The 13,917-nt window shown below is 50.9% G+C and overlaps 1 protein-coding gene across 3 annotated transcripts in view; it reads left to right on the forward strand.

Moving 5' to 3' along the window:
* The window catches only part of NAA16 (N-alpha-acetyltransferase 16, NatA auxiliary subunit), a 2,654,788-nt gene that overhangs the window by 2,084,820 nt on the left and 556,051 nt on the right, over positions 1–13,917 (forward strand). For all 3 annotated transcript variants that reach the window (XM_069640524.1, XM_069640525.1, XM_069640523.1), the window contains exon 14: positions 4,079–4,292. In XM_069640524.1, coding sequence (XP_069496625.1) covers positions 4,079–4,292 — 214 coding nt within the window. The remainder of the gene's footprint in view (positions 1–4,078; positions 4,293–13,917) is intronic.

Raw genomic sequence — 13,917 nt, forward strand, 5'->3', positions numbered from 1 at the left:
CCTGTAAACCTCCATACTTGACATTCCACGAGACGAGGGTAGTGCTGAGGACGCACCACTCCTTCATGCCCAAGGTGCCGTCGGACTTCCATCTCAACAAGCCCTTGGTGTTAGCGGTTTTCTTCCTGTCGCCTTTGTTGCCGGCTGAGGGGACTTTGCACTTGCTCGATGTAGATAGAGTGCTGAAGTTCTACGTGGACCGCACAAAGTGTTTTCAGAAGACATCATAGCTGTTTGTGAACTTTGGCTCTGTGAACCAAGGGAAGGCCCTCTCGAAGGCTTCCATTTCCAGATGGCTCTCCGGCTGCATCATGCACTGTGACCGGTTGGCAAACAGACCGTTGCCCGGCTGTCCGAGAGCCCAATCGACCAGAGCGATCGGTGCTACTATGGCGTTCCTGTCTGGTGTGCCCCTGCTGGACATGGACATCTGCAGGGCTGCTACGTGGAGGTCTACGCACACTTCACGAGATTCTACGGCGTCGACCGGGATTCCAGGGAGGAGTCCAGAGTCGGCTAGGCAGTGCTGCGCAGCCTGTTCGCTTGAAGGTGAGCCTGGTGAGGAGGTAAGAGATGCTTAATGTTGAGTTGTGAAAATGCTGAATGTTGAGCCTTGCCACCTCCCGTGGTTGTGCATGTGTGTACTGCTATGTATTCTTGCATTCATGAGCATGTGAATCCATGCCAGACCCCATGCTGGAGAAGGAACACGTTACTTACCTGTAACTGTTGTTCTCCAGCATGGGTCTGGCATGGATTCACATGCGAACCCTCCCTCCAACCCCTCTGTGGCTCTTCTCTTGGTCCTACTGCCACTTTACGTGCTACCAAATCTGAAGATGACTGCCAGAGGAGGGGCTTAGGTAGAGGGCAGTCATTGGATGGGGGCAGCATGACCCAGAGTCCACTGATTGGTTATTAGTAGAAAGACAGTTCATAAACGAAACTGAAACTGATTTTTTTTCTTTACCGCAGATTCCCAGCCTGATGACGGGGAATATTAGTAAGCATGTGAATCCATGCCAGACCCATGCTGGGGAATAACAGTTGCAGGTAAGTAACTTGTTCCGTGCCACCAACTCTTGTACAATGTATAGACTGTGATGCTCTTGGACTTTGTACAGGATTGCTAAGTATTTGGAAAACTTGAACACATCCTTGCTCATGTGAGCATAGTGGCAGTGAAAGACTGACAACCACTTGGAAACCAGCACAATCGCCTCCTCTACTGATTGATTGCTGAACGTAAGGGACTGTGTCATTAGTTATAAATAAGCAAATGTTAATGCATATGCTTGTTGGACTGGCAACCACACATGGGAGCCCACTAGCCAAGCCAGTTTCAGGTCACTGATTTTAGGAGGAATCTCCTAACTTTAAGGATAGTAGCCAGCATTTTCTTTCCCACCACTTGGCTAACTGACTGTGCCTTCACTCACCTAGTTACAACAGTGGTTGAGCAGTCATGGATTTTTCTCCCATGAGGATAATCACGGTAGACAAGAATATAAAGTGTAATACAGTATTAAGTTAAATTGAACTTCACACACAAATTTATGTTTAACTTTATATATTCCAAAAGAACAGTACCTGGTAAATAATCTGGGGTTAGAAAGACTCAACCCTTTAAAGGGGTGTGTTTTTTAGTGTTTACCCTGTGATAAATGGTGAGCTGCATGGTCCGAGATGAACCAGTGGCTGAGATTAAACCTCTTAATCACAGTGTGCCCAAGGGCACTGCAGGATCTGTATAGCACAACCACCAATTCATCTCCCATGGGATTGAGTGGCAGACTCAGACCGGTTGTGGGTTGGCTGAACTGGATGCTGGTCTCAATGCTGTGTAGTTCTCAGATGGTAATCATAGGCCCAATGCTAATTACAGGACCAATGTTCTAGATAGGACCTTAATGAGATGCAAATTCGGTCATGTCTTTGGATTTATTTTTATAATTGGTTTGCTGTGACAATGACCCTGACCTGCTTTCAATAGTCACCCAGCTGTAGCATATCCAGACGATTCTTCTTTGTGATTTTCATGTGTCACCACAAAGTTGAGTGTGGAGCTGTGCCACACCTGAAAAAGAAATGCAGACCTGCCTGAAATAACTAAGAAACTCAGCCGCTTTGAAGATTGATGAAGTCATGAAAACGTGTGTTAGGAGGAGAAGCTAAAGACTGGTAACAGAGAGCCTGCCTTTACATCTTTAAACATTGTTCCAGGAGTCCCGGGCTCAAAAGGCAGTAGCAGCAGGGCCATCATGCCTTACATTGGAGAGCAACAACCATGGCTTCCCCCCTCCTCATCAAGGGGAAGATTTGTGCTATGGAGGGACTTGTTTCCAGTCACCTGCCAGCAAAATCAAGTGCGAAAAATACAAGTACCAGAATCTTCAGAGCTAATTAACTTGCCACACCTTAAAAAGAAATGCAGACCTGCCTGAAATAACTAAGAAACTCAGCCTCCCTGAAGATTGATGAAGTCATGAAAACGTGCGTTAGGAGGAGAAGCTAAAGACTGGTAACAGAGCGCCTGCCTTTACATCTTTAAACATTGTTCCAGGAGTCCCGGGCTCAAAAGGCAGTAGCAGCAGGGCTATCATGCCTTACATTGGAGAGCCACAACCTTGGCTTTCCCCCTCCCCCCATCAAGGGGAAGATTTGTGCTATGTTTCTAGTCACCCGCCAGCAAAATCAAGTGCGAAAAGTACAAGTACCAGAATCCTCAGAGCTAATTAACTTGCCACACCTGAAAAAGAAATGTAGATCTGCCTGAAATAACTAAGAAACTCAGCCTCCCTGAAGATTGATGAAGTCATGAAAATGTGCGTTAGGAGGAGAAGCTAAAGACTGGTAACAGAGCGCCTGCCTTTACATCTTTAAACACTGTGCCACAGGTTAGCATAGCCACAGTAGGGGAAAAATGTAAATGCATATCTGGTGGCTCACCGAGAGGCAGGGTTCTTTATTGCAGGACACACAGCACAACGCAAGTCACTCAAGATTATAAATGTCCATGGCCGTTATGGCCCCTATGTTTGTGGGGTATTGGGGCCTGGTAGGGAACCAAAATCACACATCCATTCAGACATGACAACCAACCAGCGGGCTGCCACATTCAATTTTTACAGGGTATCCCTGAGCTTTCTCAGGTGTGGATTTGGGTATGAATCACAAACACTGTTGTCAAACTTTATTTAGCTAGTTCTGGTAACTGTAGCCCTCTCTGAGGCAGGCAGTAGTCCAGATCACATAGAGCTCCATCCGTATTTACTTGAACGAACAATACCGGACTGTTGCTCAGAAATGAATTTACATGGTGACACAGGTTATAGCTAGCAGTACCTTCCAAAAGTCATAAAGGTTAACACTAACCACTGGTGCCCACACAGCCAGCTGTGCAAAGACTTGCCTGGGGATAAAAGGGTAAATTGTATACCCTGACCCTAATTGGTGTAGGGTACCCTCAGGGACTCATACATTAATTGCAACTCTGACAGTCCGATAAAGGCTCCCCAGGAAAAGTCAGGTAAACCAGTTAAGAAACTCAGAAATACAGGAATCTTGATCCAAAGGGACCCTTGATATCAGAATATTGATGACAAGCCCCATAGTAACTGAATCCATTGCTCAGACATCTTGCTGGACTGCACAAAATCCCTAAATTCTGACACAGCTAGCTACTAGAACATCATTCTTGAAAAACATTTTGAAAGCAGATGTAGGTACACTGATTTTTCTGGCACATAACGTCTGTGAACAGGGCTGATTAATTGCCACTAAGCTACTAAAATGTTCACAATGCTATGTGGCTTGACGCACATAGAAGAGAAGTATGCATTATGTTAGCCTCTGTTATTTCAATAAATTGGAAAGGATTGCAATACTTAATAATCCAGCTGTCTTTCTTTAAACTGTACAGATGTTGGAAATAACATGCTCAGCAGACCCTTTATGAAACCAGGAATTTTCTCTCAGTCTGCAAACCATACTTGTATTTGTTTCTTGCAGTACTTGTGCTGTAAAACATAAATGTGAATTATTGTAGAATAATATTTTTGTTTGTTTTGTTTTAAAGCATTTTTTTGAGATAACGGACGATCAGTTTGATTTCCATACATACTGTATGAGAAAGATGACCCTGCGTGCCTATGTTGATCTCCTGAGATTAGAAGATGTACTCAGGCAGCATGCTTTTTATTTTAAAGCTGCTCGATCGGCGATCGAAATCTATTTGAACCTGCATGATAATCCTATGACAAGTGAAAGCAAAGAGCAAGAAGTGAATTCAGGTAATATATAATTTTGTGCAATTTAATTTGCAGGTTGAGAAAAAGATGCATTAGTTATCACAGTGGTAGGTGGTGGCGGCAGATAAAATATCAAACAAGTGAAAATCAAAAACATAGACTCTGCAGGATTTATCAGTGGTTTTGAAGGAAGAATGTACAATTCAACAGGTAAAATACAAACTTCCATTCCACTTACTGACATTCGCTTGGGTAGGCAGTGGAAAAAAAGTGTGGTAAGCGTAGTGGGTTAAAGGGATAGAATTTCAAAACATGAAGAAGTGGTCATAGCTGAATAGGATGGGGCTGGAGAGGAGGCACTGCAGAGGGTGAGGGTGAACTTTTCTTTATTTAAAACATGGCAGTGGTGGAGGAAGGAAAAAACAAAATGTAACTATTTTAAAAGTGATAAAACATTTGCGATTTGTATAACCTGTTTTTAAATCGGTATGTGTGTAGAACTGTAATACTGTAATTTGATGGGGGACAGTTGTTTTATTAGCTGAAAATATCATGTTTCCTTTTTCTGCACACTCTGCTTCGAGGAACACAGCTTCTCCAGCATGGGGTCTGGCATGGATTCACATGGTCATGAATATTCCCCATCGTCAGGCTGGGAATCCTCGGTAAAGAAAAAATCAGTATCAGTTTCGTTTCTGAACTGTCTTTCTTAGTAGTAACCAATCACTGGTCTCTGGGTCATACTGCCCCCAGCCAATGACTGCCCTCTCCCTAGCACCCTTCCCTGGCAGCCATCCTCAGATTTTTACCGCACGTTCAAGTGTTGGGAGTCCTCGTGCTATAGCTCTCGAGCTTTTACTGCAGTTTCGTGCTTTTTTCATCTGTTTTTTCAGTTAAATCGAGCCTCAAGCTCCACCGTTCTACTTCCGATCAACGGGGACCCGTTTCAGAATTTTCTACACCCCTCAAGGGTGAAGTTTTCATCGAGTTACGCTTCTTGGAGGATTCCAGAAGATCTGAGGCCTGACATGGCCCAGGACAAGGGAAGTTCGACGCCTGGATCCAAGCTGTTCAGGAACTGCCCTGGATGCAGGTTACAGAATGTTTTCAAGGAGGGCGAGCATTCGAGATGTCTCGACTGCCTTCATGAGGACAAGACGCATGTGGAGAAGGACTGTGCGTTCTGCAAGAACCTATCGGAACGGACCATGAGGGATCGTCGTACCCGTCTCACCAGCTGGCTGGAGAAGGGCCCAGCAGGTGAGAAGAAGAAAAGGTCTGAGCGGTCTTCTTAGTCCTGTGAGGGCGCCCCGGCGACAGGGGCCCAACAGAAGGCTAAGTACCGGGAGCGGCGAACGGTCGGGCTCTTCGGCTGCCAGGCAGGGCACGCCTTCCCCGGCACCATCAACCACAAGCCAAAGCTCTGGTTCGGGGAAGAGGAAATCCGAGAACCCGGATAAGCTTCTGGAGAGGCCCCGGTCGATCTCGAAGGATTCAGCCGAGGGGGAGCGAGGCATTGGCCCTCCCCCCAAGGTGAAGGCCTCAAGCGTGCCCAGGGTGGTGAAGGCCTTGATTCACCCGGCTAAGGCCTCTATCGAGGGAGTCGCGGCGACCCTGGCGAAGCCTGTGGAAGCTTCACCAGTGGAGGCGACCTTGGGGCCCAGAGTTTCCCTGCCACCGCAGAGGGAATCCTCTTTCTAGCCCATCGACAAGACCCCCGTGGAAAAAGAGGGGGGGGGTGGTGGCCATTACGGACACGGATTCAGCCTCTGAGGAGGAGCTGGTGGAACCCGTGAAGAACCTCAACAAGAGGTTCGAGAAGGTACAATCCCACGGGAGGGATCTCGAAGAGGTGGTTGAAGAAAGCGACGGTGGCACCGACGAGGCCCCAGTGCAGGAGCAGCCTTCCCTCCCGTCGTAGCCATTGTCCGAGCCTCAGGACAACTCGGCGGCCATTTTGATGGCAATCTAAACCTTATGCACGGAGATAAGGATGAGATTACCACGAACCCCGGCGAACGATCCAGAACCGGGCCCGTCGGGAAGCCCTCCGAACAAGCGGAGGAGAGTTCCCTCCCCGCCCTTCATGCCCCCATGACCCGTGGAGCCCTCATCCCCCTCACCGGACCCCAGGGATGACACAGCGACGGATACGACGACGGGGACGGATGACGACGGTGGTGACGATGGGACGGACCTTCCCTCACCACTCCCTCGAGCTTCCCCGCCCGACAAAATTGGCTCCTTTCACGCCATGATCGCCAGGGCATCCGAGCTCTTCCAGCTCTGCCCTGAGGAACAGAAGAAGGAGGGTTTCCGATAATCAACGTTGTGAGGCCAAGAGAAAGACGGTCCTCGCGGTACCGTTACTCAACGATATCTGGGACGAGGGACTTGCGATCCTGAAGAACCCGTCCACGATGCCTGCCAAAAGGGACAGGTACGAGAAGAAGTACCGGGTCCCCGACGCCACCCCTTGGTGCCTCAGGGCTCAACCTACGCCGGATTTGGTCATCTCAGCGGCAGCCAAGAAGAAGGCGGCGGGGGCGACAGCCTCAACCTCTACTTCCCCACCTGACGGCGAGGGTAAGAAATTGGACGCCATGGGGCGACGGGTCATCTCGTCGGCGGCGACAACAATTAAGGCAGCCAACGCCTTAGCGATTGTGACCCGTTATGACAGGGAGCTATGGTACAAGATAGCTCCCCTACTGGACTTCCTACCAGAGGACAAGAGGGCGGAGGCCCTGGAGATTCTGCAGGAAGGTGAGGTGGCATCGGACCACGCCATAACGCTGCCAACGGACATTGCCAACACCGGGTTTCGTCAGTTAGGCAACAGTGTTTGCCTTCGACGACGTGGCTGGCTCAAGGCGACAGACTTCCGTCAGGACGTGCAGACCAGGGTTTTGGACATGCCGTTCGACGGCAACAACCTGTTTGGGAAAACGGTGGATGAGTCGCTGCAGGCCATCAAGGCCGACACAGAGACGACCCGGCCCTGGGAGTCCTTCAGCAACGACAGCCCTCTCGGAGCACCAGAGGCAGAGTGGGGGGCCTCCAAGGGATCAGGCGGTGGCTCCTCTATGTACCGCCAGGCGGCCCCCTCCTCATCCCAGGAGGCTTACAGAGGTCGCGGCAAGCAAGGAGGATCTCGGCGTTGTTGCCAAGGAGGCCAAGGCGGCAAGGCCACCTGCAAGCAAGATTGAACCGGCTGAAGCGTCGGGCCCCCACCGAAGCAACCCAGTCGGAGGCCGGCTGTCGAAGTTCGTCAGCGTGTGGGAGTCCATCTCCAGCGACGTTGGGTGCTGGATGCCCTGGCCCATGGGCACACTCTCGAATTCCAGAAGAAGTGTCCCTGCATTCCTCCCGTGGCCAGGAAGGAAAATCACGTCCCTCAACTGCTGTTGGAGGTAAAGGCGATGCTCAAGAAAGGTGCTATCGAGCTCGTCCCCAAGAGGCTCCCAAGATACTTCCTCGTCAGAAAGACAGGCAGTTGGTGCCCCATCCTGGACCTACGTCGGTTGAACAAATACATCAAGGCACAGAAGTTCAGGATGGTCACTCTCCAGCACGTGCTGGGACAGCTGGAGGAGGGCGACTTCATATCGTCGTTGGACTTGGAGGATGCTTACTTCCACATCCCCATCCTAAAAGGACACCGAAAGTTCCTCAGATTCGTAGTCCAAGGACGCCACTACCAATTCAGAGCTCTGGCATTCGGATTGAAGTCGGCACCCAGGGTGTTCACCAAGTGCCTAGCACCAGTGGCGGCATGGCTGCAACTGCAGGGGATCCACGTCTACCCCTACCTGGACGACTGGCTCATCCGTGCAAGGACAAGAGAACTCGCCGTCGAGCACACGGCGAAGACTGCTCGCTTACTCACGGAGCTGGGTTTCTCCATCAACTACCCGAAATCCCTTTTGGTTCTGTCGCAGGTGGCACTGTTTCTGGGAGTGAAGCTCAATACAGTGGAACGATTGGCATCTCCGTCAGAGGAAAGGACGAAGGCCATTTTAGGCAAGGTGCAGCGCCTGCTAGCCACGGATGTGGCCAGGGTGAGATCCATCAAGTCCCTCCTCGGTATGATGTCCTCATGCATCTATCTAGTGCACCTGTGCAGGCTACGGATGCGTCCTCTACAGGAGTTCCTCGATGCCCGCTGGATGCAAGCGGCGGGCAGCTTCGAAGACAAGATCCCGCTCAACAACGTTTTCCGTCGGGCGATTCATTGGTGGGGCACCCGTGCACACCTCACGGCAGGCACGGACTTCCAGACCCCGGCACATGAGGAGACAGTGACGAAGGACGCCTCCCTGGAGGGATGGGGTGCACACACCGGAGATCTCCACGCAAGAGGCCTTTGGCTCCCGGAGGAGAGGTCTCTCCACATCAACATCTTGGAGCTCTGCGCCGTGTTCTGGGCGCTCAAGTCGTTCCTCACGTCCCTCAAGGGCAAGGTCGTGAGGATCTTCACCGACAACACCACCACGATGTTCTACATCCGGAAGCAGGGAGTCACCAGATCCCCAGCCCTATCCAAGGAGGCCCAGGATCTGTGGCACTGGGCTATCGCCCAGGGGATGTTTCTGGTTCCCTTCCATCTGGCAGGAATAAAAAACACCATCGCCGACTCACTCAGCAGGGAGCTGCGCTCGTGCCACGAGTGGGAACTACGCCAGGATCAAGTGGATCGGCTCTTCCAACGATGGGGCAAACCCCAGATCGACCTGTTCGCGACGGCGACAAACTCCAAGTACCAGTCGTTCGCCAGCAGGTTCCCCCAGCCGAGGAGCATGGGCGATGCTTTCTCGTTCCCCTGGGACGGCTGGTTCCTGTATGCGTTTCCTCCATTGCCGCTGCTGCTTCGACTCATCTGCCAGCTCAAGAGGTCCCAGTGCAGGATGATCCTCGTTGCACCGCGTGCCGAGAAAGAGCTGGTTCCCGGACCTTCTGGACCTCTCAGCGTCCCCACCAGTCATGCTGTCGACGGACGCAGATCTTCTCTCCAGAGAGGGAGGCGCCATTCTTCATCACGATCTGGAGTCGCTGAACTTGCAGGCCTGGCTCCTGCAGCACTAGAGTTTGGAGGGTACGATATCCCGGCTGACTGCAGAGAGATTCTTGCAAAGGCCAGTGCGTCCTCAACTCTCAAGTGCTAGGGACATAAGTGGAAGAGGTTCTATGTCTGGTGCCGTGCACAGAAGATCAACCTTCTACGGATTACAGCACCTCAAGCGCTACCATACCTACTGTCGCTGGCCAAAGCTGGACTAGCTCACGCTTCCATCAAGATACATCTGGCAGCGATCTCCCAATACACCAGAACTGCAGGACGGCCGTCCTTGTGGTCTCATCGACTGGTGTAGGAATTTATGAAGGGACTGTTCCGATCGTTCCTGCCGGTGAAGGCTCCAGCCCCAGCGTGGGAGCTCAACGTGGTGCTGACCAGGCTTATGGGGCCACCATTCGAGCCTTTGCATTGGGCTCCGTTGAAGTTCCTGTCGTGGAAGACAGCGTTCCTGTGGCCATCACCTCCGCACGACACGTGGGAGAGATTCAGGCCCTATCCTGCAAGCTTCCATACTTGACTGTTCACGATACGAGGGTGGTGCTGAGTACGCACCCCTCTTTCATGCCCAAGGTGCCGTCGGACTTCCATCTTAACAAGCCCCTGGTGTTGCCAGTTTTCTTTCCGTCGCCTTCATCGCCGACCGAGAGGACTTTGCACTCACTGGATGTAGCTAGAGCGCTTAAGTTCTACGTGGACCGAACAAAGAGTTTTCGGAAGATATCATAGCTGATTGTGAACTTTGGACCTGTGAACCAAGGGAAGGCTCTCTCGAAGGCTTTCATTTCCAGATGGCTCTCCGGCTGCATCATGCACTGTCATCGGTTGGCCAACCGACCGTTGCCCGGCTGTCCGAGAGCCCATTCGACCAGAGCGATCGCTGCTACTACGGCGTTCTTGTCTGGTGTGCCCCTGCTGGACATCTGCAGGGCTGCTACGTGGAGGTCGATGCACACCTTCACGAGATTCTACTGCGTCAACTGGGATTCCAGGGAGGAGTCCAGAGTCGGCCAAGCAGTGCTGCGTAACCTGTTTGGCTGGAGGTGGGCCTCGTGAGGAGGTAAGAGTTGCTTAATGTTGAGTTTATGTAATGCTCAATGTTGAGCCTTTTGACACCTCCCGTGGTTGTGCATGTGTGTACTGCTATGTATTCTTGTATTCATGAGCATGTGAATCCATGCCAGACCCCATGCTGGAGAAGGAACAAGTTACTTACCTGTAACTGTTGCTCTCCAGCATGGGTCTGGCATGGATTCACATGCAAAACCTCCCTCCTTCCCCTCTGCGGCTCTTCACTTGGTCATAATGCCACTTTACGTGCTACCAAATCTGAGGATGGCTGCCTGGAGAGGTGCTTAGGGGGAGGGCAGTCATTGGCTGGGGGCAGTATGACCCAGAGACCAGTGATTGGTTACTACTAAGAAAGACAGTTCAGAAACGAAACTGATATGGATTTTTTCTTTACTGAGGATTCACAGCCTGACGACGGGAAATATTCATGAGCATGTGAATCCATGCCAGACCCATGCTGGAGAACAACAGTTACAGGTAAGTAACTTGTTCCTACTTCAGGTTTTGCTACGCCTAACACTGTGAAGGCCTTGTGCGTGAATTGCGATGAACAGATGCCGGTCTCTGACCCCCAAAGACTCTGTCTTCACTGTTTGGGGGGGAGCACGACCCCCCCAGTACAGTGAGTTGTGTCAGTCAGAGTATCCCAAAGGCCCTCTGGGAGTGGGCTGTGAAACTCTTCACCTTTTTCCATAAGGAAAAAGACAAAATGTCTAGGTTGCGGTTTCAGGGTGCTCAGAGGAGGTCTGAAGACTGGTCCCCGGCCCAAAAGGAAAAGGAGGAGGAGAAGAAGAAACGCAGCAAGAAGACCCACTCATCAACTATTTCTTCTCAGCACCACTCTTCCACTTCATCGAAGAAGAGGAGTCACCGCTCCAGAGACTCCAGAGAAATGGCTCAACAGTACTGTTTCCTACCCAATCTTCCACCTCAGCGAAATGGCAGGCTTTTTTTCTAAAGATGGTTGACGTCTTCGCCAAGGTCCCAGCTCTGATGGCTTCGGCCACAGACCCGTCAGCGCCATAAGGACCCACTGTGCTTGGATAATCCTGCAGGGATCCTGCAAAGGAATGTGACTACACGCCTTACTGCTTGGCCCCGGCTCCTATGGGAGAAGACCCATCTCTGCACTGACATGCTCTTCCCTTCGACGTCGACTGGTTGGTGCCAGCTCCTACAACCCTTTCCCTAAGAGTTATAAATGCTTCTGGTGCCTTGGTCAAATGTTCTTATGGCCTGTGGTCACCATTCCCGCCCCAGAACACCTACCAAACAGGTAGATGAGAGGGGTTCCAGAACCTGATCCATGATGGTATGGAAGCATCCCGGCAGATACTGCAATACGGCCATGACACGGTTGACTGTTTGGCACGTAAGAAACCATAATGAGAAGACAATACTGGATGAGGATTTAACGGTTTGCCAGGAGGTGCAGGCAAAACCCATGGATATTCATTTAGGTGGGTGTCATTTTTTTGGAACTAAAGCTGACCATTACTTGAGGCAGTAGCTCCCCTCTATGGTGCCCTCTGCTGTCCCAGATACTGAGCCACACTGAAGACAGTTTCCTTCACAAGTCCGCAGTGGGCGGAAGAATTTACCTATTCAGTACTAAATGGTGCTGCACTATGTCCGACGTGTGTGCCTTGTAGGTCATTCAGCAGGGCTTCTGTCTTCCTTTCACTCAACACCCCCAGACCATCCTCCTTCCCGCTCTCTTGCCTCTGGATCTGCTTCAAATGGAGGAGGTTCGCTCACTTCTAACAAAGGGTTCTCAGAACAAGGCATAGGCTGGTATAAAGTGTTTCTTCTACCGAAGAATGATGGGGCCTGCATCCTAACTTGGATCTGAGGCTGTTCAGTTTGTACCTGCGCGAGGACAAATTCAAAATGGTAACTCTGGCCCAAATCCTCCAGATTCGCGATCTGCAGTTCTGGTTGCTTTTACTGGATCTTCAGGATACTTAATAACATGTACCAATTCACAGCAAGCATAGGAAGCACCTGAGATTCGTTGTGGGGCATTGCCACTACCATTTCAAGCTCCTGCCGTTCGGTCAGTCTTCGCCAACCCGGATCTTCACCAATCTGCTTATGGTGGTTACAGCACGCCTTAGATCAGCCGAAATGTATGTCTTTCCCTGCCTGGATGACTGTCTTGTTCCTCAGACCAGGTGTGTGCTCGTCTATACTCCCATGTCCTGTCCCCTTTCCTCCATACTGCATGGCATGGGCTTCCCTGCATAGGGACAGGGCTGGAACTATTTTTCCTGCACGAAAGCGCTTTTCCTCTTTAAATTTAGCGCAAACGAAGGCGGGCGTTACAATGCCCAACTAGTCCTGCCCACCAGCACCTCACCTCAGTCCTCTTTTCCGCATGGACGGGAATGGTCCTGTCCCACATCAGTGTATGCATTTTTTGCTGCACAGCAGATTTTGCTCGCCAACTTTTTTCTATTCATCTGGCCTGTGGCGCCACGCTCCCCGGGGTGTGTCAGTTGCAACAGGTTTACCAGGTGCGCCTCCTGTGAAGGATGCTTGCTGGCTTCAGACCCTCATTCATGGATCTAGAGTGTTTGGGGGCTGATCACCAGTTGGATCCTGTGCAGCATGTGATAATTACTTTCAGGTCCCTGAAGAACTGTTGAGGTGAAGGGAGATATTTGCCCGTTCTCCGCAGGAACGTCTCAAGGCCTTCGCTCATCGCAAGACGAAAATCTCTAAACGGGTAAGTCATTCCTTTTCTTCAGCACATCAGTGGGCAGACTCATTCTCGAGGAGTTCCTCAGATCCACACATCAGCGGTCGGGCTGAAACCTCAAAGGCTACCAATGCTCGTAATGAGGGGTCATCAGACTCTACCTCATTGGGAATGCAGGGGCCTGCTGGTCCTATTACCAGACTTTGGTCCAAGTGGCTTCACAGTGCCTAAATTGGACGAGACTACCAGGCAACAAAGGCAACACGTCTCTCGGGTTTAACACCAAGGTCTGGCACAATACCGGGACGAATGTCGAGGGCTCTCTTGGACCAGCTCTACATTGAGCTCGCAATTTCTATGTATTCCTCATAGAATTCCCACACAAATGACGTCCAGATAATTGGGCACCCTGGTGCCCCCATCGAATGACGAAACTCATTCTTTGGTAGGCTCGTCTCCTTTGGAGAGGGCTACCCAGTCAAATACGCATTCAGCGAAGCTTAATTATCGAGATACGTACTCTAGAAGTCAAGCTCAGGTACCTTGATGCACTTCATACCAATTGGCCGCTAGGAGATATAGAGAGGTAGGTGGCTACTAGCCTAGACAATGCTCAGGAAGACCTTTGGTTACATGAACTCCCAACGGTTGTGGCCCAGGCCGCCTCAGCTCAAACTCTGCAAGCTTCTCGGCAGCATGTGAGGCAAGGCATTTCGGCCGTTTCATGCAGCTTATGAGATCACAACAAATGACTATTCTGAAAAACCAAATTAGGGGAAGTGGTGTTGCACATGCAGCTTCAAGCTCCACCTCGGGTACCA

Source organism: Ambystoma mexicanum, chromosome 7q (assembly GCF_040938575.1).
Source record: "Ambystoma mexicanum isolate Mex_15411 chromosome 7q, UKY_AmexF1_1, whole genome shotgun sequence".
In the NCBI taxonomy this organism is placed as follows: Eukaryota; Metazoa; Chordata; class Amphibia; order Caudata; family Ambystomatidae; genus Ambystoma; species Ambystoma mexicanum.